General features: G+C 41.1%; 2 protein-coding genes across 3 annotated transcripts in view; one reads left to right on the top strand and one right to left on the bottom strand.

Moving 5' to 3' along the window:
* Nucleotides 1-600: 600 nt before the first annotated feature.
* On the bottom strand, nucleotides 601-8,042 carry MS3_00007348 (uncharacterized protein; the record flags this gene model as incomplete). Its single annotated transcript, XM_035730090.2, has 2 exons — nucleotides 601-3,000; nucleotides 7,938-8,042. 2 exons carry the CDS (start codon nucleotides 8,040-8,042, stop codon nucleotides 2,734-2,736), a joined length of 372 nt encoding a protein of 123 aa, XP_035589257.1. The 3' UTR covers nucleotides 601-2,733.
* Nucleotides 8,043-17,067: 9,025 nt separating this feature from the next.
* The window catches only part of MS3_00007347 (uncharacterized protein), a 38,819-nt gene continuing 34,985 nt past the window's right edge, over nucleotides 17,068-20,901 (top strand). For both annotated transcript variants that reach the window (XM_051215610.1, XM_051215611.1), the window contains exon 1: nucleotides 17,068-17,452. In XM_051215610.1, the coding sequence (XP_051066141.1) occupies nucleotides 17,366-17,452 (87 nt within the window). In that variant the 5' untranslated portion in view covers nucleotides 17,068-17,365. The remainder of the gene's footprint in view (nucleotides 17,453-20,901) is intronic.

The raw sequence follows: 20,901 nt of genomic DNA, 5'->3' as shown, positions 1-20,901 counted from the left end.
AACAATTGGTTCATACGCCATTTGTTCCCGCAGGATACTGGAGCTCATGTGCACCATTGGTTTGGAATCCTGTTAAAGCGCCGGACATTCGCTTTTCGTCCTCTCATTTTCGTAAACAACACCCCCGCCACGAGAAGGCAGTGGGTAGGACTTCCCTGGCAGAGGCTATATATACGTGGCCATGTGAGAGCATTTCGAGAGGGAGAGCGGACTCTCCCCACTCTCGGCCGTGTTAGGGTATTTGTGGGCAAGTACATTGGATAAAGCCAAGCTATACTGTTTAGCCAATGGTGAATGCGTAAAGCACTTTTAGGTCACGCGTTAGTTTTTTTTTGTCACGGATCGACATCAGCCATAATGTAAGAATCTTAAACTGGATATTCTAAGCCCTAATCCTAGCATAATAAATTAATCATTTATCTTTGCTGTCTCCTGATTGGCAAAAACGGGCAACGATCTCAGGATTACTCTGGCTTTAATTAATGCTGATGATTAGATGAATGGAATGGTACAATCATTGAATGATAACAGCTCACGAAACCAAATTATTGGTGTAAGTCATTGTGGTGTTTGTATGAACTAATGATTCCTCTGTACACACCTAGTTCTATTTGGTTTAAATTGAGCTATTTCGGGGATTCCTAGTTCGTACAATAATTCAGATACTTTTAATTAAGAGAATAAAGGTTTTCAGGGTTATTGATACGGAAGCCAACTCCTTTGGTAGTTATTGTACAAATAAATTAATAGTACCATATACTGAAAACTATCATTTTTGAACAGGTTGAAATTTATCGGTACGTACTTATGTAATTAGCTTCAAGGCTCACTTTAGTTGAATGAACGTTACCAACACTACTCGTCAACTGACGCGATTAGGACGTTACGTATGCCTAATCACCTCTTACATGGATAGGCGATGTTTCCTGGTGTAGGAGTGAATCGATAAGGTTAGGAGGGACCAAACCAAGACATAGGACCAATCCACAAGGTCACTAGTGCTGCTCTGAGTCATGTTGGCAGATAAACACTATATGCTTGCGAACCACACGATAAACAAGATAAGTGGTTAGAGAATTTGAGTGACACGGTTCATAGTGGAGATGCATTAACTTCTTACCTTTCTCCAGATCTTGAGATCGAATATTTACACATACATACCGTTGCGCTTTGTCTTTTTGTACTCTAAATGATCGCTTATCATTATCACCACTACCATTATTATTTCGACTCATTTTCTACTTATCTGGTTAAGTATATCTCGATGTGTTGATTTGGTATGGGAACTTGGGTTAACCATCATAGTCCCGAACATCATGTTAATTATGACTATCTATTATACTGATTTGGTTACTTCTACTGTTACTTTTATTTAATGGGATTGACTAATCAATTACAGGTTCGCACATTCCATTTCGAAACTCATTTTGTGTTAAAACCCGCGATGCTACCTGACACTCCAGAGTACGGTAGAGTTCGAAACTGTAGTCGAACGGTTCGTGGTCCACGTGCTATGTATGCTCGACCATCACCTACTTTTACAGATGCTGTTGTAGTAGTTTGGAAAAGCGCTGGTGGGACCTAAACCAAAACATAACATCAGTCCGTGAGTTCACTAATTGCTAGTCTGAGTCCTGTTAGAAAGTTCAGACTACCTGGTTAGGGTTTTTAGCGTTATCACCACTAATAGAATTACCTCGACTTTTGTTATTCATCTTGTTAGTTTCACTTCGTTGTGATGATGTGGTATAGAAATTTGGGATAACGCACATTTGTCAGGTTCAATGCTGACAATGACTGGTTGGTAGTATTGTTCTTTATAATAATCAGCGTTCAATGCAAACTATGTACTTGCTTAATAATTTACATTTACGTAAACCATTTATTTAAGGTTTTAACTTCACCACGCACTACGACGCTGAACAACATAGTATATAATAGACAAAAAGTGAGTTAAACATAATCAGTAAGAAATAAGGCCTATAAAAAAATTCATAAAGGATCCACATAAAAACAAAATATTACGACTTTCAAACTATAAAATCTTCGATCTCTCATAGTGTCTCAAAACAATGATTTGAGCCATAGAAGCCGAATAAACAACCTTAAATATAAAATACACACGTTTTAGCAAAGTCGGGAAATGGGTGGTAGCGGAATACAGGACACGCGCTTCGTTTGATTTGAGGATCGCCAGCTAGATGTACCCACATTCTAGCGTTGATGCTTACGCTGGGACTCAAGTCCAGTACAATTAGACCTAGTTATCCATTGCGTGTGTTATCTACCGAGTATAGATAGATGCGCTTGTGCAACGGGTATGAGTCTTATTTCGTTTTACGTGTTTTTTTTTCTATTTATTTATGGGGTTACATACAGAGCACAATGCTGTACAGTATGCTTCTACAAATATTAAGTGGCACAGATTGATAAATATAAACGAGCCTGTTTTTAAAACGAATTTATAAGGTAATCAAGTGACTTTAGTTTCTGTGTAGGTTTGGGTACTAGCTTATGAGTCGCGTTTATGTTAAGTCTAATAACACAGCTTCTTAAACCCTGTCAGGTGGAGAAGGATTAAAGCGTGTGTCATCAGTTTTGATTTGTATAGTGCTATCTTGTTAGTATAAAATTGAAAACAAGTAAAAAGAAAAGAAAGTGGACTGATTATATATCTAAAAAATTGGAAGTGATATACATCATAGTAGTTTCTAAAGTTTATTATGTTATCTACTAATCCAACGGTACACCAGTTGCTTTAGATAACTCCTCCAGAGATTTTTGTGCCTGTAGAGCACACAATTCATTGTACTCTTCCAATCTTTTTTCTATAATTGCACGGTCACGTTCGGATATCTTCTTTTCCCTTCTAGTAAGATATTTTAGGCGTAGAGCTCCATAAACAATCCCAGCAGCTAACAATCCCCAACGCGCTGTTCGTATGAGTGGTGATACTTCACGTGGAGCGGGGAGTTTAGTTACATACACAGAGTCTTCCATCTAAAAAATGGACTGAGAATTTAGTATTCAGTTCAAGGAGGAAGCAAAAAACAGGTGAACGAAACTTTGGAACGAAATTTGGTGTAAATACAAACTCATAGCTTTTATTTCATACATAAAACAATATGAAAATCATATAATACCAAAGTCTGTTGAAAACGTTTAACCCAACTCCATGATAACGGAATGTCTGGTAACAAACCGAAGAAGTGAAATTTAGGCAAATTATGTAACTTGCCTTACAATTTTACCCAACGACAATTAGTCTTTTAGTATTAAGACTACTGATGCAGTTGACATCTTAAGAAAGCTTACAGCAAGTCTATATAGACTAGTGTCGAATTTTAAAACGAATCCCCTAGACAGTTCAATGTTTACTTTTGTACTCCACAAACCGAGTTACGTGCTTGAGTAAAAAACACACTGTAGTACATAAATACTGGTACAATAGGGTGCCTCGAAAAATGCACCACACAAATGAAGCAATAAAAGAGAGACGAATCGCACAGACAACTAAACGAATAGGAGTATAACGATGAGCATTGCTGGTTGGTTGAGAGGCAGATATATTGCAGTTTCTGTCTAAGGGTTTCTGAATATTTCGTCTAGTTATGTATATATATAAGATTATTATATATAAGGCATAGTATTGTATAAAGTCCCCAATTACTCTGATTTTATAAACAATATTTATTTGCATACGGACATAAAAGACAGTTATTAAAACATAGTTCTTTGCGTAGTGACAGAGTCAACGTGTGAGACAACACTCCACGTAAATAACGTACAAAGTGATCCTTAAAAATCACTTGTGGGACTACTCGTTACATTTATCAGTGGAATAATCTTAGACAACCCAGGTCATCTGGTCGATGACTTCGTAATAGAATACAAAGAACGTCGGAAATACTAGTGGCTTATCGCAAACTATCGTGATGCATTCCATGTAAATGGAGCTAGCATATATTTTACTGAATAAATTAGTATTCGATGGTAGGTTTCATTACTACATTCAAATGTTCTCCTAGACTGCGTATACAGATCTACACCGTTAGGATTTACTACGTAATCTTTACTCCTAACTTCAGAAAACTTTTCAACATCTTGTTTTTTGGTTGCTTCATAATACAAGCATTTAACGAAACGTTTTGTTGACAAACAACACAAATCCATATGCGATCTCAGGTCCACTTCCTTACTCACTATAAGAATGGACTGTTGGATGATGACATTTATTATTATGTATTGAAGTCAGAATACGATAAGTAATAGTGAAGACAAATTACATCTGAAAGAATACTAGAGTAGATTGTGTGGGTTATTCAAATACTAGTGACTGATGTGTTGGAGTTTGACGGAAATTCAACACGAATCCAGATAGCTCAATTGGCTTTTGCAAAATTGGATCATTTGTGACGTAGGTAAGATACCCATCTGTCGTCTAAAGGACAGGTGCACTACCCAGTTCTCTTCGTTTCACTTTATGGCTGTGAAACTTGGACGCTAAAATTTAGGGAGACTTTTGGTTTGCTAAGAATCGTTTATAGGTGACTTCAGAGCATCGCTCACATATTTTAGGACCATCCAGTTACCGATTTTGTGGTTAAACACAGTAAAAGGTAAAGATGGTCGATCGACCGACAAAGATGTGAAGTTTTATCGGCTGAGACGGTCAGGACATATACTACGTATGTCCACCCGCCAACTACATCGATGGGCGACATTGACTAGAATAGAGAGTTCATCATCTGTGAGAAAAGTAATTTCCATAGACATAGAGATTGACTAGAATAAGAGTAGGTTGGAAAAAAGCTAAGGACAGCCAACTCAAGAGATGGCATCAGTCCATGAAGACACTGAATATTGGATTAAATCATGTAGGTAGAGAGGTGCAGGCTACCTGGTTCGAGTCCACCTGATCATAACAAATGGTCAGAGATTAGGTGAAATCCACTCAGAATCGTCTTCAATGACTTAGGTCCATTCACTCTGTCATCGATTCGATCCTATATTTCTAAATTCCTCGTAATCCTTTTATTTTACTAATTTGTATCTTCTCAAATCGTGTTTGCGATGCTTAATTTTTCCACTACCAGTAGTACTGTTACTGTCTTTACGACTTCAAGATTTGCGTTAGGGTATACATCTAGCAGAGCTAGTGGGGTGTGACAAATTGAACACATACCCACAAGTACTGCGTTTGTCTGACTGAGTAACTAAAAATTAATACTGATAAGAGCAATAAAATGAGAACCGACTAAAATATTAAGATTATTCCTCAATCAGTCAGGGGACTAATCAATCCGCAAACATACCAGAAATGCTTTAAACTTATGACTTGAACCGTCACGAGATAATAAGTTGCAATTACGGTTACTTCCTCAAAAGGTTTTCACATCAGCGGTTAGGGTATGTAGAAGTTGTAGGCTTCACTTACCATATACCTTATTTAGGATGCTGGCTTAGAAACATACCCCGAACACATATGTTCGGAGTATAGAATGTAAGAACACATTCGATTGGCATACATCATTGGTTAGTAGTACCTCTATGCTCTTCTCCAGATGAATGCAAATTGCTGATATTAAGACAAGAGAATTCATCACGCGTAGTGAATTCTTTGGGGGAAAACTACCAATTTTCTTACGACTGTGGAAAAACCCCAAAATAGGGAGGTTTTAGAGTGAAGCATAGATACCGCTTGTTTTACAATTTGTAACCCACGTATACAACTGTCTGACTAAGAATGAGCGTGAGAAAAGCTTTGTTTGTTTTAAAAAACAGACTTCCTAAGTAACAACATGACCTATAACTTGAGTTTTTCTGTATTTAACTTGGAAACATATGTCCTTCCCATTGGTATTTTAATGGTCGTTTTAAGCGACTACTCAATGAGAACAATAAAGCTTGGTGTGCTATTAATTATATTCATTTGCTAACTTGATTCCAATTGTTGTCGAATAGATTATGAAGCTAGTACTACATTTACAATTAATGGATATTTATTGTAAATAAGTCAGAGAGACTTTACAAAATATGGGAATTGACTTCAGTCTTCTTCCTACAAACTGGCTTAGAGTTTAGCAGAACTGGAGACAGTCTACTCTCTAAATACAGGAGTGCTGACCTTGGCGCGTTCAAGTTTCGAATCAAGCAGCCCTTAAAATAGTTCACGAAACCTAAGCAGGTACAAATGGTCTCTGCATCAGAAGTAGTGAGACGCTTGACATTTAATATAAAGTTGAAAAGTTTCGCCCATTCTAATTGAAGAAAACAAAATATCACTCAAAATAGCGATGTTCATGGTTCAGTTGGACAGTTATATCGGGTGTAGCGATAAATAAATTCCCAAAATCAATAACTCTGTAAATCATCTATATTTGATGCTGGTCACATTATTTTTAACTCGGCCTGGAGCTTCTCTGCGGCTACTGCCGGTCCCAAGCCCGGATAAAGGAGGAGGGTTGGGCAAGGGGGTTAGCGACCCCATCTCGTAGAAAACTAACTCGCTAAAAAACAGCGCTAACAGGAAAAAATAATTCAACCCATTTGTAGTCTGTTCTAGGAGCTAGAAATCCTTCACTTAGAGGAGTTATTACGCCTCATAGTGAAAGTCATGTTCCTTCGGTAGTCACGAGGCTGATGTGAAGACATCATGAGACGACATGGACTGGTGGAAAGGAACGAAAATGGTGGCTGTATATTCCTACAAAAGCGCATACGCAAAGTCACACGAACTTCACCGTCTCACACTACACAGAACCAAATCGACCAAATCGGCATCCATAAAAGTTCAGGAGGACAATGGAGGATGTGTGAACCAATAGAGGAGCTGATATAGCATCAGATCATCACTTGCTGGTCGCCAAGATCAAACTGAAACTCAAGAAGCACTGGACAACGGGGAGGACAATATCACAAATGTTCAATACAGCCTTTCTTCAGGATACTGACAAACTCAGCGAATTCAAGATAGTCCTCAGCAATAAGTTCCAGGCCTTTCATGATCCATTCAATGGAGAAGGAACAACTATGGAGAGCAACAAGAAAGAGATGGAAGAAACAATAACTTCAACATATCACGGAGTTCTGTGCCACAAGAAGCACCATCACAAGGAATGGATCACTGTTGATGCACTTGATAAGATTCAAGAAAGGAGGAACAAGAAAGCAGCAATCAATACCAGTCGAACAATAGCAGAGAGAGCCAAGGCACAAGCTGAATACGCAGAAGTAAACAAGCAAGTGATGGGAAGCATCAGAGCCGATAAACGTAAAAATTTGAAGAGATGAGCACGAATATCAGACAAATCAAAAGCGGCAAAGCAGCGGGACCAGACAAAATTCTAGCAGAGGCACTGAAAGCAGACGTATCAGTAACTGCAAAGACACTCCACATTCTCTTCAGCAAGATTTAGGAAGAAGGACTAGTACCAACAGACTGGATTCATCACTCTACATCAACTTCATTGACTACGAAAAAGTATTTGATAGCGTGGACAGAACAACACTATGGAGGCTTCTTCGACACTACGGCGTGCCTCAGAAGATAGTCAATATCATACAGAACTCATATGATGGATTACACTGCAAAATCGTGCATGGAGGACAGTTGACAAAGTCGTTCAAAGTGAAGACCGGTGTCAGGCAAGGTTGCTTACTCTCACTCTTTCTCTTTCTCCTGGTGATCAACTGAATCATGAAGACGTCAACATCTGAAGGGAAGCACGGGATACAATGGACATCTAGGATGCAGATGATCTGGCCCTTCTATCCCAAACGCAACAACAAATGCAGGAGAAGACGACCAGTGTAGCAGCAGACTCAGCAGCAGTAGGTCTCAATATACACAAAGGGAAAAGCAAGATTCTCCGATACAATACAGCATGCAAAAATCGAATCACAATTGACGGAGAAGACTTGGAAGATGTAAAAACCTTTACATATCTGGGCAGCATCATTGATGAACAGGGTGGATCTGATGCAGATGTGAAGGCGCAGATCGGAAAAGCAAGAGCAGCATATTTACAACTGAGGAACATCTGGAACTCAAAGCAACTGTCAACCAACACCAAGGTCAGGATTTTCAACACAAATGTTAAGACAGTTCTACTGTATGGGGCAGAAACCTGGAGAACTACGAAAGCCATAATCCAGAAGATACAAGCGTTTATCAACAGTTGTATACGCAAAATATTTCGGATCCGTTAGCCAGATAATATCAGCAACAACTTATTGTGGAAGGGAGCAAACCAGATCCCGGCGGAGGAAGAAACCAGGAAGAAGCACTGGAATTGGATAAGACACATTGAGAAAGGCACAAAATTGAGTCACGAGGCAAGTCCCCACATGGAATCCTCAAGGCCAAAATAAAAGAGGAAGATCAAAGAACCCATTAAGTCGAGAAATGAAGACAGACATGAGAAGAATGAACAAAGATTGGGTAGAACTGGAAAGGAAAGCCCACGACAAGGTGTTGGAGAATTCTGGTTGGCGGCCTATGCTCCATTGGGAGTAACAGGCGTAAGTAGGTAAATAACATTAGTTTTAATGGACTCACCTAGCTGAAGGCGCTCGGTCACGCATCCATAGTAGATCATGAGTGAGAACGCCGCGCTCAAATTCTACTGTAATCGCTAGCCACTTCAGATCAGTCACTCCTCGATGTATTGATAAGCTATCAAATATATCTTCGAACCTCCTCGCTTTTGACTTCTGATTTTACTGGGAGGGCACAGTTCAATCATGGGAGGCGGTACTGGTTTAAGTATTGTCAACCTACGAATACCTATGGCATCTTCGATGGTAAGCCGACGTTATCTCGTACACCAACTCGTGAACTGTAAATTTGTTCCCTGTTGGATCTTTATACCCCAATTTATCACTTTAATTTTTGTATATTGCGATGTTTTGTATTTGTGGACTTTTCGTTTATTGCTATACTTTGTATTCGTCATGCCAGAACAGACTGTTCAATTATATAGGACAGTGGTATTGTTTCTCGTTGAGTTAATTAACCGTTTTGATCTTAAATTACGCATCAAAACTACTGTTTACACTTTAATTGCATCTACCCCGGTTAAAGTGATATTGTATTGAGTGTTTCGATTTTGCATATGTGTATTTGTTGCATCGAAGCATACTTGGTCAACTTTTAATTGATTTATTTGGTTGAGGTTTGAGAATCCTTTTACATATCCCATTTTTGTCACCGTTCTAGTTGATTTTCAAGATGGCTAGATCTGCACATAAATGTGGACAACCATATTGCTTATTTCCCGTGGAGGAAGGGATGCAATATGATGAGTGTAGTAAGTGGTTCCATAAGATGTGCACCCGATTAAACCCCACTGCATATAAAAGGTGCTCAAAGCCCGACTCCCATTGGCTTTGTAATTTTTGTTGCTCGAGCAAAACATTACTCATCCAGGAAGCAGTTAGCCTCCTGATGTTGGCTAATAAGAAGGTTGATGAGAGCCGTACTGGTAACATTGGTACTGATGGCGAAGATTGCGTTAGCGTCATAAGTGCTGTCATGGCGCAAGCTAGACACCTACCTGTGCAACCCGCAGTTAAACGTTCCCCCCGAAACGATCAGTGAGTGACACCTCATTAGACGTTGGTGGCCATATTGCTACAGCTGCGACTAGTGATCCAGATAAGACAATTACTGTCCCGAGTTGTTCTAATGTAGATGTTTCAACTGATGGAAAATGGATTACGCGAAAACGCAGAAGAGTAGGAAAGACAGCTAAAACTAATGACTGTTTACTTGATAAGTCCTCAGACCAATCCGCCAAAGCTCTAAAGTAAAGTTTCGTCTAACGCTGTTGTGAGTCACTCGCTCGACCCACAGGACTCTATTACAATAAAGGCCAATCGTAAGATACCAGTAGTTAATATACAGGATCTATCGTCACGGTCGAAAGCTGTTAACACAATTTCAAAGGAAGCTAAACCCCTTCCTAGTTTAATTATTTGGAATCTAGAGGAGTCGAAAGATAACGACCCTTCTAGAAGACATGCACGTGACCTGCAGTTAGTGGAGTCTGTGGTAAGAAATGTGCTACCTGAAGAGGTTTCAGGGGTACATATTACAAAAGTAATACGACTTGGTAAATGGGTTTGAGGAGAGACTCAACCAAGAAGAATCCTGAAGCTGGGTCTCGGGAGTTTCGAAGAACGAGACATATTATTGAAAAACGCACCATAAACTCGTGACTCAAATATCCGTATTCGACCAGATTGGCCGCTTGAGGATCGAATCAAGTGGAAGAATGCTCTTACGGTGATGAGGACTCGTAAATTAAATGGCGAAAATAACCTTACCATTAAGGGTTTTCGGGTAGTCAGGTCTTGGAAGCCAATGCTTCCGGGGCCTGTGTGGGTAGAACGATTGATTGCCAAAACACCTTAAGTGTGTGCTACACGAACGCTTGTAGTCTTAGAAACAAAACGTCCAAGCTAAGTCTGATGATGGAAGAATGATGTTCCGATATAATCGTTGTTACAGAAACTTGGTTCACAGTAGATATGGACTCTTCTCCTTTCATTGCAGGCTATATCTGTATTGGAAGTGATAGAGTTTCAATTCGCAAAGTTGGAGGTATAACATTATACGTTAGGGATCACTTCCGTATACAATCAACCATATCGGAGGCTCATATCAGTGGCATATGTGAGGTTGCATGTTGTAAGATTAAATCTAGAAATGGGTTAGTGACTATAGGGGGAATATACCGTAGTCCGTTTTGTCTTGCTGACGACTTTATCCTAAGACACATGTGTTCTTGGAGTATGGCAGAATGTTGTCTCATCATCGGGGATTTCAACGCACCGCATATCAACTGGATAGAGCTTACAGCTCCAGGTAGTGGTTTCGATAGCGACCTTTTATCTACCGTTATTCAGTGTGCACTTGTACAATGTATCACAAAACCGACACATATTGATTTCAATCATGATCCGTCACTGCTGGACCTCGCCCTCACCCACCACTGTGAGGATGTCTTTGATATTCAGCACCTTCCCCCACTAGTGAACAGTGATCACGTTGTAATTCACTTTAAGTTTAGGACACATGGTATACAATTCGTATCTGCTCCACCCCGTCCCAATATCTGGCGAGCCAATATTCTGGCGATCAGAGACTGTGCTATCTCGACTGATTGGTCGGTCGACGCGGATGGATTGATCGAAGATGAATGGAATAAGTTTAAGGCTACATTCGAGTCCGTAACGTCACCGTTTATCCCATGGTCAGCACGTAAGCTATCATATTGCTGTCCATGGATTAATAAGGAAACCTGGAAGCTGTTAAAGCGTAGGAAACATTTGTGGGACTTATTCTTACTGACAGGTTATGCAACATTTAAGCGTGAGTACCGAAAATTCCGTAATATCTGTGAGAAAACCATAGCCAAATCCCGTATCACTTACGAACGACAGCTAGTATATGATAGCCGTACTTGTCCGATACGATTGTTTTCGTATGTTAAACGGTGAATGAAACGTAGTGATGGTATTCCTCCGTTACTGTTACACGAACATTCAGAATTACTAGCTGAATCAGATCGATCAAAAGCTGAGACTTTTTCAAACTATTTTAGCAAGGTCTTCTCTACGTTTATTGTAACAAATACTTGTCCCAAACACAGAGATACCAACCATTGAATCTGTACAAGTGATTGAGGAGACTGTCCTTCCGTTGAAACTAACCTCAAACCTGGTAAGATACCGGTGCCTTGAGGGATTACATCCACGGTTGCTGTCATCTCTTGCGGACATTATTTCAAAACCTCTCGCAACACTCTTCAACATGTCCCTTTCACTCGCTCAACTCCCTAGAGGTTGGAAGGATGCTATAGTCAGTCCTATATTCAAGGACGGTCAGAGACAGATAGCATCTAACTACCGACCTGTTAGTCCAACTAGCATAGTCGTTAAGTTACCTGAAAAGTTAATTCGGGTTAGGTTGCTAAGCCACATAGATTTACACAATCTGTTAGCTCGTGAGCAACACGGATTTCGTAACAAGCGTTCATGCTTGACTAACTTGCTTATTGGGAGGGAGGATTGGACAGCAGCCCTAGATGACGGTCTGTCTGTCGATGTGATATTCATAGATTTTAGCAAAGCATTTGACAAGCTTCCACACGTAGGTCTTATGCAGAAGCTCACGAGCTTCGGAATAATAGGTACTGTACATGCGTGGATAGGAAATTTCTCATGTGACCGCAGACAGAGAGTGAGGGTTAACGGAACGCTATCCGATTGGAAGCCGGTCAAAAGTAGTGTACCCCAAGGCACCATCTTAGGCCCCCTGCTCTTCCTTCTCTACGTTAATGAGTTACCACTGTTACTTAGGTCGTCGACATTATTGCTTGCGGATGACGTAAAAATCTGGAGGACAATAAAAGGTGAGGCTGATCATCTGGATCTTCAAGCTGACTTAGACGATTTAGTTAGATCGGCTTGAGAGTTGGGCTTAGAAATCAATGCTAGGAAAAGTGTGCTAATGCACATCGGTCACGGTGGTAGTTACCGTTATACTATTGAAGGTAAACCTCTCCCATGTGCTCAAGAGCATAAAGACTTAGGAGTAGTATTAAGTCATGATTTAAAAACAACTACGCATTGCAAAGCAGCCGCTGTCAAAGGTTTTCGTGCGTTATGGTCACTTCGCCGAGCGTTCAAATCTTTTGACGAGGAAACGTTTCGAATTTTATATCCCACCTATGTAAGACCACATTTAGAGTACTGTATCCAAGCAGCTAGCCCGTGTCTGGTTAGGGATACTAACTCACTTGAGTGTGTCCAGCGTGTGGGAACGAAATTAGTGAAGGGTCTTTCTAGACTCCCTTACGATGAGCGTTTAAAACGCCTAAATCTTTTCCCCTTGTCGTATCGTAGGACACGAGGTGACCTTATACTGGCATTTCGTATCTTTAATTATGATTTGGGTGTTGATATGTCTTATCTTTTTGCTCCCTCCAGCACTAATAATCTCCGAGGTCATAGCAGGAAGGTTCATAAACCACGATCTAATAAACTTAAAGTGGGGTCCCGTTTTTCTCATCGAGTAGTCAGTCATTGGGACGCCTTACCCGAACAAGTGGTATCAGCCCCATCAGTGAATATTTTCAAGGAGAAGCTGGACCTTCACTGGAAAGCAATGTGTCAGGATTAATACAGGTTCACCAACCTACTATCTTGATTACTGAAGACTGAAGACTCTTACGCCACCCTTATTTCAGCCAATGCCATTTTGGCCTAACAATATTGAAGCCTGGTTCTGCTACGTAGAGGCTGACTTCCATAAGCAAGGAGTGATTGATCCGTATGCACAGTTCCTCGCAGTGTTAAGGGCACTACGGAGCGAATTCAACAGGTACATCACACCTAGTATGTTTACTAGTGATGTTTCGGAACCTTACAAAACTCTTAAAAGGTCAAGTCTTAGACGCGGAGATCTAAGCGATCAATACAGGTTAGATCAACTTCTCAATAATATCGATCTACAACATGGCTCGGCAACAGACGTATTATTACGAACAAGAGAGGTACTTTATCAAAGGACTTTCGGTGATGGCCTGTCTAGACAATTTTTCTTGTCTTAACGTCCTCAGTAGGTGCAGACGGTGCTTGTCTCGTTTCAAAACAACGCCGTAGACGAGCTGGCCGAATCTGCCGACCGTATTCCAGGGATCAGCAAAACGTCGAACGCCGAGGAATTTCAGTCAAACGAAAAGCCTCAAATGACATGAAATGACGATAGGGAACTCTTTTATACTCTGACACGTTACCTTCATATCCGCTATGATCGAAAACTATCTTCCTTTAGATCATGGGAGACAGATAGCACCGACTGGTGCTGGTATCATAATCAGTACGGAAAATCTCGAAATTGCAGAAAACACTTCGATTTTCCGGACTCCAAACCGGCCAACATGAAAAACGTTTCGGGGAACATTCCAGCTGGCACAGGTTAACGGCAACAGTGGCCGACGAACATAGCCATCTGTTATGTGTCACTGATGTGATTACGAAAGTCCGCTACCCCGTCGACTCTAGCGCACAAGTTAGCGTTCTTCCAGGGAACTCTGATGACGGACTTCACGAACCGGGTTTAAACTTACGGGCGGCAAACAGAAAACCGACCGCCACATACGGTAAACGGCATATCTATCTTAACGTGGGTTGACTCAAAACCATCCACTGGTTTTTCGTTTTCGTAGATGTTTCTATGCTAATCATTGGTATAGACCGGCTACAACATCATAATTTACTCGTCGACACGCGCAAACGGAGTTTAGTGGACGGAAATACTAATTTCTCTGTTTGCGTAACTTCTTTTTCCTGTTGCTGATTATCCCCGGGCACAGTAAGAGGCACGATCGACACATACTTCCAAAGATATTCGATAAGTTACCTGAGATACATCAAACTCAACCGAAATCGCCATGTGTCACCAGCAATGTTACGTATCACATCACGACTACAAGACCAATTGTGTTCTCGAAAGCGCGCTGACTGGCTCTCGAAAAGCTGAGGTTGACCAAAAACGATTTCAATCACATGATGGATTTAGGAATCATTCAGCCGCCAAATAGTCCATGGGCATCTCCCTTGCATACATGGCAGTTGTCCTCTAGGCTCTTTGACAACTCTCGATGCTCGTCTCGACCATGTTCATCTGGATTTGGCAGGACCCTCACTATATTCAAATTGGTAGTCTTACCACTTAAAATATGTAGCCCATTTCCCACGATGGCCAAGATTAGCACCCATCAAGGACATTACTGATGTAACGGTGGGCCGCCTCCTCGTCGAATGATGGATGGCAAACTTTGGCTGCTCTCCAACTATCACTACAGGCCGTGGAAACCAGTACGAACCTGGACTTTTCCGTTGTCCTACTACACTACTAGGAATCATACAAATCATAACAACCGCCTATCACTCACAAACAAACGGGTTGGTAGAACACTTTCACCCACAGCCTAAAGCTTCCCTGTCAGCTGCAAACGTTTCGCAGTGGATCGATGGTCTTTAACTCGTCTTACTTTGTGTTCGCAACGTAGTGAAGGCTGACATTGGATACATTTTAGCTCAAATCGTTTATGGAACGACACTCCGACTTCCAGGAGCATTCGTGGATCCCTCATCTTCTTCAAGAAATATGGATCTAAACTTTCACACGAGCAGGCTTACAAACGCAATGCGTTCAGTTAAACGCGTTTCCGTTAGACCGCAATCGACCTATGTTTTCGTCGAACCTGCCCTACGATATAGTACACGCGTCTTCGTACGTCGCGACTCACTTCGACGGCCACTCGAAACGACACACGAAGGACCGTTCAGAGTTCTTCAGAGCGACACCAAGTGCCATATAATCGATAAGAACGAAGCTAACGATAGCATCAGCAATGAACGCCTCAAAGCCGCGTATTTAGAAGGAAACCGTATTCATGTCGATCTTCTCCCGGTTCAGTCGAAAGACACGATTCCCAAATTTACGATACCTCAACCGAAAATCAATAATCATGGTGACACTTTGATGTTATCTGACAGCGGACTCAAAACAACGCGTTCTGGAAGAAGAGCAAGGTTTCTTGAATAATTTAACCAGTCCGTGTAGGACACTGCATAACATTTTGTCTCACCTAAATTTCTTTGTATCATTATGTCAAAAGACCGAAAACAAGTATTAATTTTTCTAATATGCTCATATATATGTGTATATCTTTTATTATTTTTTTCAGAAAAGTCCAAAAATTATTTTAACGCTTTTTCATGTTAACAAAACGCATATATACCAATCTTTCTTCGTTTTTCGCCCATTGTGTGTTTTTACCTACGTACAAGTGTATTTTGACATTCACACGCAATTTCTTTTTATCTAGGACGGACAGAAAAGAGGAAATACGGACGAAGATTACGATGATGGCTATATTATACGATATAGCCCCTTGTGTTAGGGAAATACAACCAGATGCTTCCGAGCATAACAATCCATCAGAGGAGTGTCTACCAACGACAAGCTCTCAGTTGTGAACTTCTGGCTATCCATATTTTGGGGTCATCACTACCCCGCCAGGGAAGTGAGCTGAAGTGGTTAATAAGTCATCGAAATGAATAGTGCTGTAGGTAATTGAAACTGATGCTGGCCCTGTTAATTTTACTGAACACATCTAGCTGAAGGCGCTCGGCCCCGCATGCTCACCAGATCACGTGTGGGTATGCTGTGCGGCGCATTCCTTTCAGCTGTGAGCCACTTTAGACCAAACGTTCCTCGACATCCGATAGCCCTCTGAATATGTCTTCGAACCACTTTGTCTCTGACTTCTGATCCGAATACCCTTGGCATCTTTACTTGTATAAGTACTTTCCGTCAATAGCGTTGATAAAACTGGTTCCAAGAGATCTTCAAGCTTAGTTGTTCTTAGCAGTGAATTACTGTCACTTTATGTCTTTCAAAATGCCACTGTGACTAACTGTGTTTGTTCTGAATACCTTTTTCACCAACGTATAAATTTTATATTTATACATTCTTTAAAACTCCAGCCCTACATGGTGTTTCACGTTGTCGGCTTATAGCTGTCTTCTGTGTGCCTAGAAACGCACCGTTGCTGCTCCTTATTTCTTAGAAGCCGAAGTTGTATGTTTCTGAATTCATCACTTCAAGCACCATCTCAATAATTAACAGTATTCTCCATCAGCACAGTGAAACATCATCGAGGATTATTAACTTTGGTTGAAACTATTCCTAGCATCGAACAAGAATGATTTCCAAAATTATCACCCAAAAGCACTATGATTTGTAAACGCAAACGAGTGGGCAGTTACAATGAAAATCTTACTAGGAGTTCGATGGACATAAAGGAGAAGAAGACTTAATCATACATAAAAGCTTTAGTCTTCCTGTATTCCTAAGAGACTAAGACAAGAATGATAACTATCGGTAACCAATCATCTTCTAATGCGACTACGAATTCGATCCCAAGAAAACTACAGATTAGTATTATTATACACCGATATTTAAGGTTTAAATCACTATGTTGTTAGAACCCATCGTATGTTTGTGGCCTTAGTGCTATAGAGCCGCAAAATTTCAAAACTTGGTTTTGTAACATTAGCAGCTCGCTGAGATAGAGGCGACCTTTGCTTTTAAATCGTTGGTTCATTGGTCGATTGGATCAATACATTTAATTGGAACGTTACAGTTTGTTAGAGGCCAATTGAGTCGCGAATCTGTACGCATCTCATAGTGGGGGGGGGTTTGACCCTAAAGACAATTCCAGCCAACTGATCGAGTTGCACATTACAGTTTATTTATCCCCTGGAATAAACTTGTTACCTGTTTATGTCGTGTTCACAGATTGCAGTAGAGTGCACTAGAGAACGGTTTAGCCTCGTATATCCCCATCCTAACGTTTTTTATCAATGCAGGGTAAGTTTGTAATCTGTGTAATTTGTGTGACTTCCCCTTATTGTGTTCGGCCTTTTGGTATGAAGTGGTTTTGATATCATTTGCTTATTACTTGAATGGGTCATTCTAATCTCTACATACGTAGAGGTTAGAGTGACCCATGAACTATAGTTCATGGATGTTTCTGATCCTTTCCATACTTTACATTAGGCGTTAACTACGGAACCCTATAAGATCGACGTAACCAATCTTGTCAGCTGACTAGATAGTCTGTCAACAGGCAGTTTTAAGCAGAAAATAAACGGAGTGTTTCAGCCGTTAGCCACTCGGGGAGATGAGTGAATTCAGTTTCAGTTTCAGTTTCAGTTTGGGAAGGACAGGAGGCTCGATGGCCTATGTTAGTCCTGGCAATGGTGGTCTCTCAGTTGATCCAACTTTCTTTTGAAAGAGTCGACGGATGGAGCCTCAACCACGTGCTGAGGTAGTGAATTCCACTCGTTGATGATTCGATGGGAAAGTCGATAGTCAGCTGACAAGTAATTTGTTCTCGGCTTGTGAACTTTTTTGGAGTGTCCTCGTAAATTCTCTGTTTTGGAAGACAAGAAAAATGAGGGCATGTTAGGTGCAAATTTATCACTAAGCAATTTGTAGACTGTAATCAAGTCGCCTCTAGTTCTGCGATATGACAACGGGAAAAGGTTCAGCTTGGCCAGTCGAGATTCATACGGAAGCTTCGCCATTCCGGGAACCAGCTTAGTCGCCGTTCTCTGAACCTTTTCCAGAAGCTCACTGTCTTTTTTAAAGCAGGGGCTAGCCGCTTGTATGCAGTACTCAAGTTTAGGACGAACGCTGTATACAAAGTCAAAAACGTCTTAGCGTCGACATGACTAAAAGCCCTACGTATTGACCATAACGTTCTAAAACTTTTGGCGGCTATTGCACGGCAGTGTGCAGTAGTCTTTAAGTCTTGACTAACGATAACTCCTAAGTCATTATATGTCTGGACGACAGGTAGCTCAGTGTTATTCATCGTGTATGTATCTGTGCCTTGATGACCGATATGCATCACAACACACTTGGAAGTATTTATCGGCAACTGCCATGTTTGAGACCATTCAGATAACTTCTTCAGGTCATTTTGAAGTTCTAAGCTATCACCCTCACATCGTATCGTTCTCCATATCTTGACATCGTCAGCATATAGCAAGACCGATGATGATAGGATACAAGGAAGGTCATTTACATACAAGAGGAATAGCACTGGCCCCAAAACTGTACCCTGGGGCACTCCACTAACGACAGTTTCCCAGCTAGATAACTTTGAGTTCACCCGAACTCTTTGTTGACGCCCAACTAAGAAGTCTTTTATCCACATCAATAAATTGCCTCCAATCCCGACTTTTCTTAGCTTATATAACAGCCGGTTGTGCGGAACTTTATCAAAAGCTTTACTGAAATCAATGAAGGCGACGTCTACAGGTAGCTTTTGGTCCTTAAGAGCACACCAGCTTTCACGAGCCACTAATAAGTTAGTGAGACAAGAATAACCTATTCTGAAGCCATGCTGCTTCTCCGAGAGGATCCGGTTTTTATCGAGATACTTAAACAGCTCCTTCCGAATAATCTTTTCTAAGATTTTAACAACCACACTAGTTAGGCTAACGGGGCGGTAGTTCTCAGGTTTGTGTTTCGTACCTGTTTTGAAGACAGGACTTACTATGGCATTTTTCCAATCTTTCGGTAAGCGACCCTGCGTAACGGATAGGTTAAAGCATGTACTTAAAGGGCTTGCAACGAAGTTAGATAATTCCTTCAGTAGCTTAGGATGTAATTCATCGGGCCCCGTGGATTTACCTATGTCAAGCTTATTTAGCAGACCAAAGACATCGAGTTCTTTAATGGTCACGCTATCCAGTGTATGTATGGGGGGATCTGTATACGCTGACGAGAAGGGCGCTTCTATGGTATACACGTTGCTAAAGTAGTTCGAGAACGCTTGAGCCTTACCAAAGTCGTCCTCCACTAATGATGAAGCAGTACTGTCTCCCCATAGAGCAGGAATATTTCCTTTTCTCCTTGTCCTTTGGTTTATATAGGAATACAAGCGTTTAGGACATTCTATGGATTCCTTAACAAGTTTTTCTTCGTACAATTTTCTAGACTTACGGAGGGTCGAGGCACAAGTGTTCCGAGCCTTTCGATACTGAGATTTTGACTCATCAGTCCCCAGTAACCTAAATCTATCCCACGTTTTCCTTTTCTTACGGAGAAGGATACGGACCTCCCTACTGAACCATGGTGGTGAGTTTTTCGGTCCCTTTGGTATAGTCCAAGGGATGTGAGGTGTGGTAACTTTTAAGTATGAATTTCGAAATGCGTCCCAGGCCGTTTCAATGGAGGACTCTGGGTCTATTGTCCAATCTATTAACGATGCTGAGTGCATGATATCTGGTATGTTTGCTTTCCAGACGTTGGGTCTGGACTGGACTGACGCGTCCTCATGACTGGCAGTTATATGGAAGTCGAAAGTTAAAACTGCGTGGTCACTTTTACCTAAGGGTGGCATATGATGGAGGTTCGCAACATCATCCTCATAGTGAGTCAGTATAAGATCTAATAAGGATGATTCAGTGTCCGGATCGTACCTTGTCGCTTCTTTCACATGTTGCACTAGAGCACATGTGATAACCCCACCAACTAGTTCCTGCTCGAAAGAATTCTCCGACGATTTAGTTCGCAGATTTTCCCAGTCTACCATAGGTGCATTAAAGTCCCCTAGGATTAGACATCGACCACTTTGGGACCAAGTATTGAGACTGCTTAACAGGATCTCATTTGCCTCACAGCTTGGACTGCGATAGACCAAACCAATAAGCAGCTCTTGTCCCTTGCATTTTAAGCGAAGACTAACTAATTCACACGTCCCACTCTCATGGGATACACTATCGATAATGGTAAATGGGATAGCAGTCCTAATAAATAGGGCTACTCCCCCTCCTTTGCGCTTTTGTGTTCTGTCGGCCCTTACTAACGTAAAGCCCTCGAAATCAAGTTCTATACTATCTATAGCCTGTGTCAGCCAGGTTTCTGTTACTGCGATTATATCTGGCTTTGTAGAGTCAATCTGTACACCTAGTTCCGATCGCTTATTAAGTAAGCTTCGTGCATTGGTGTAACAGATCCGAAGCCTGTTTAAGTGCCTTCGTGCTTCACCCAGAGTGGCTTCGGCATCATTCTCTGTCGAAGTCTTACAACCCGAAAATTTACAATTTTTAGGTCCTTTTCTCCAGCGTCTAACCTATGTTGTAGTTCTTTCTCGGCTTCCCGTCTTTTAACACGGTCTACCAACGGTAGGTCCTTTCGGATAAAGACTCCTGAACCCTTTAATTTGTGTCCATTTTGTAAAATTAGGTCACGTTCGTTCGAAGAGCCGAATACTACTTTAAGCAGTCTGGAATGATTTGGTTTCG

The sequence above is a fragment of the Schistosoma haematobium genome, chromosome 4 (assembly GCF_000699445.3).
Source record: "Schistosoma haematobium chromosome 4, whole genome shotgun sequence".
NCBI lineage: Eukaryota > Metazoa > Platyhelminthes > Trematoda > Strigeidida > Schistosomatidae > Schistosoma > Schistosoma haematobium.
Note: the sequence above shows the minus strand (reverse complement) of the source record. Positions and strands in the feature narration are given on the sequence as shown.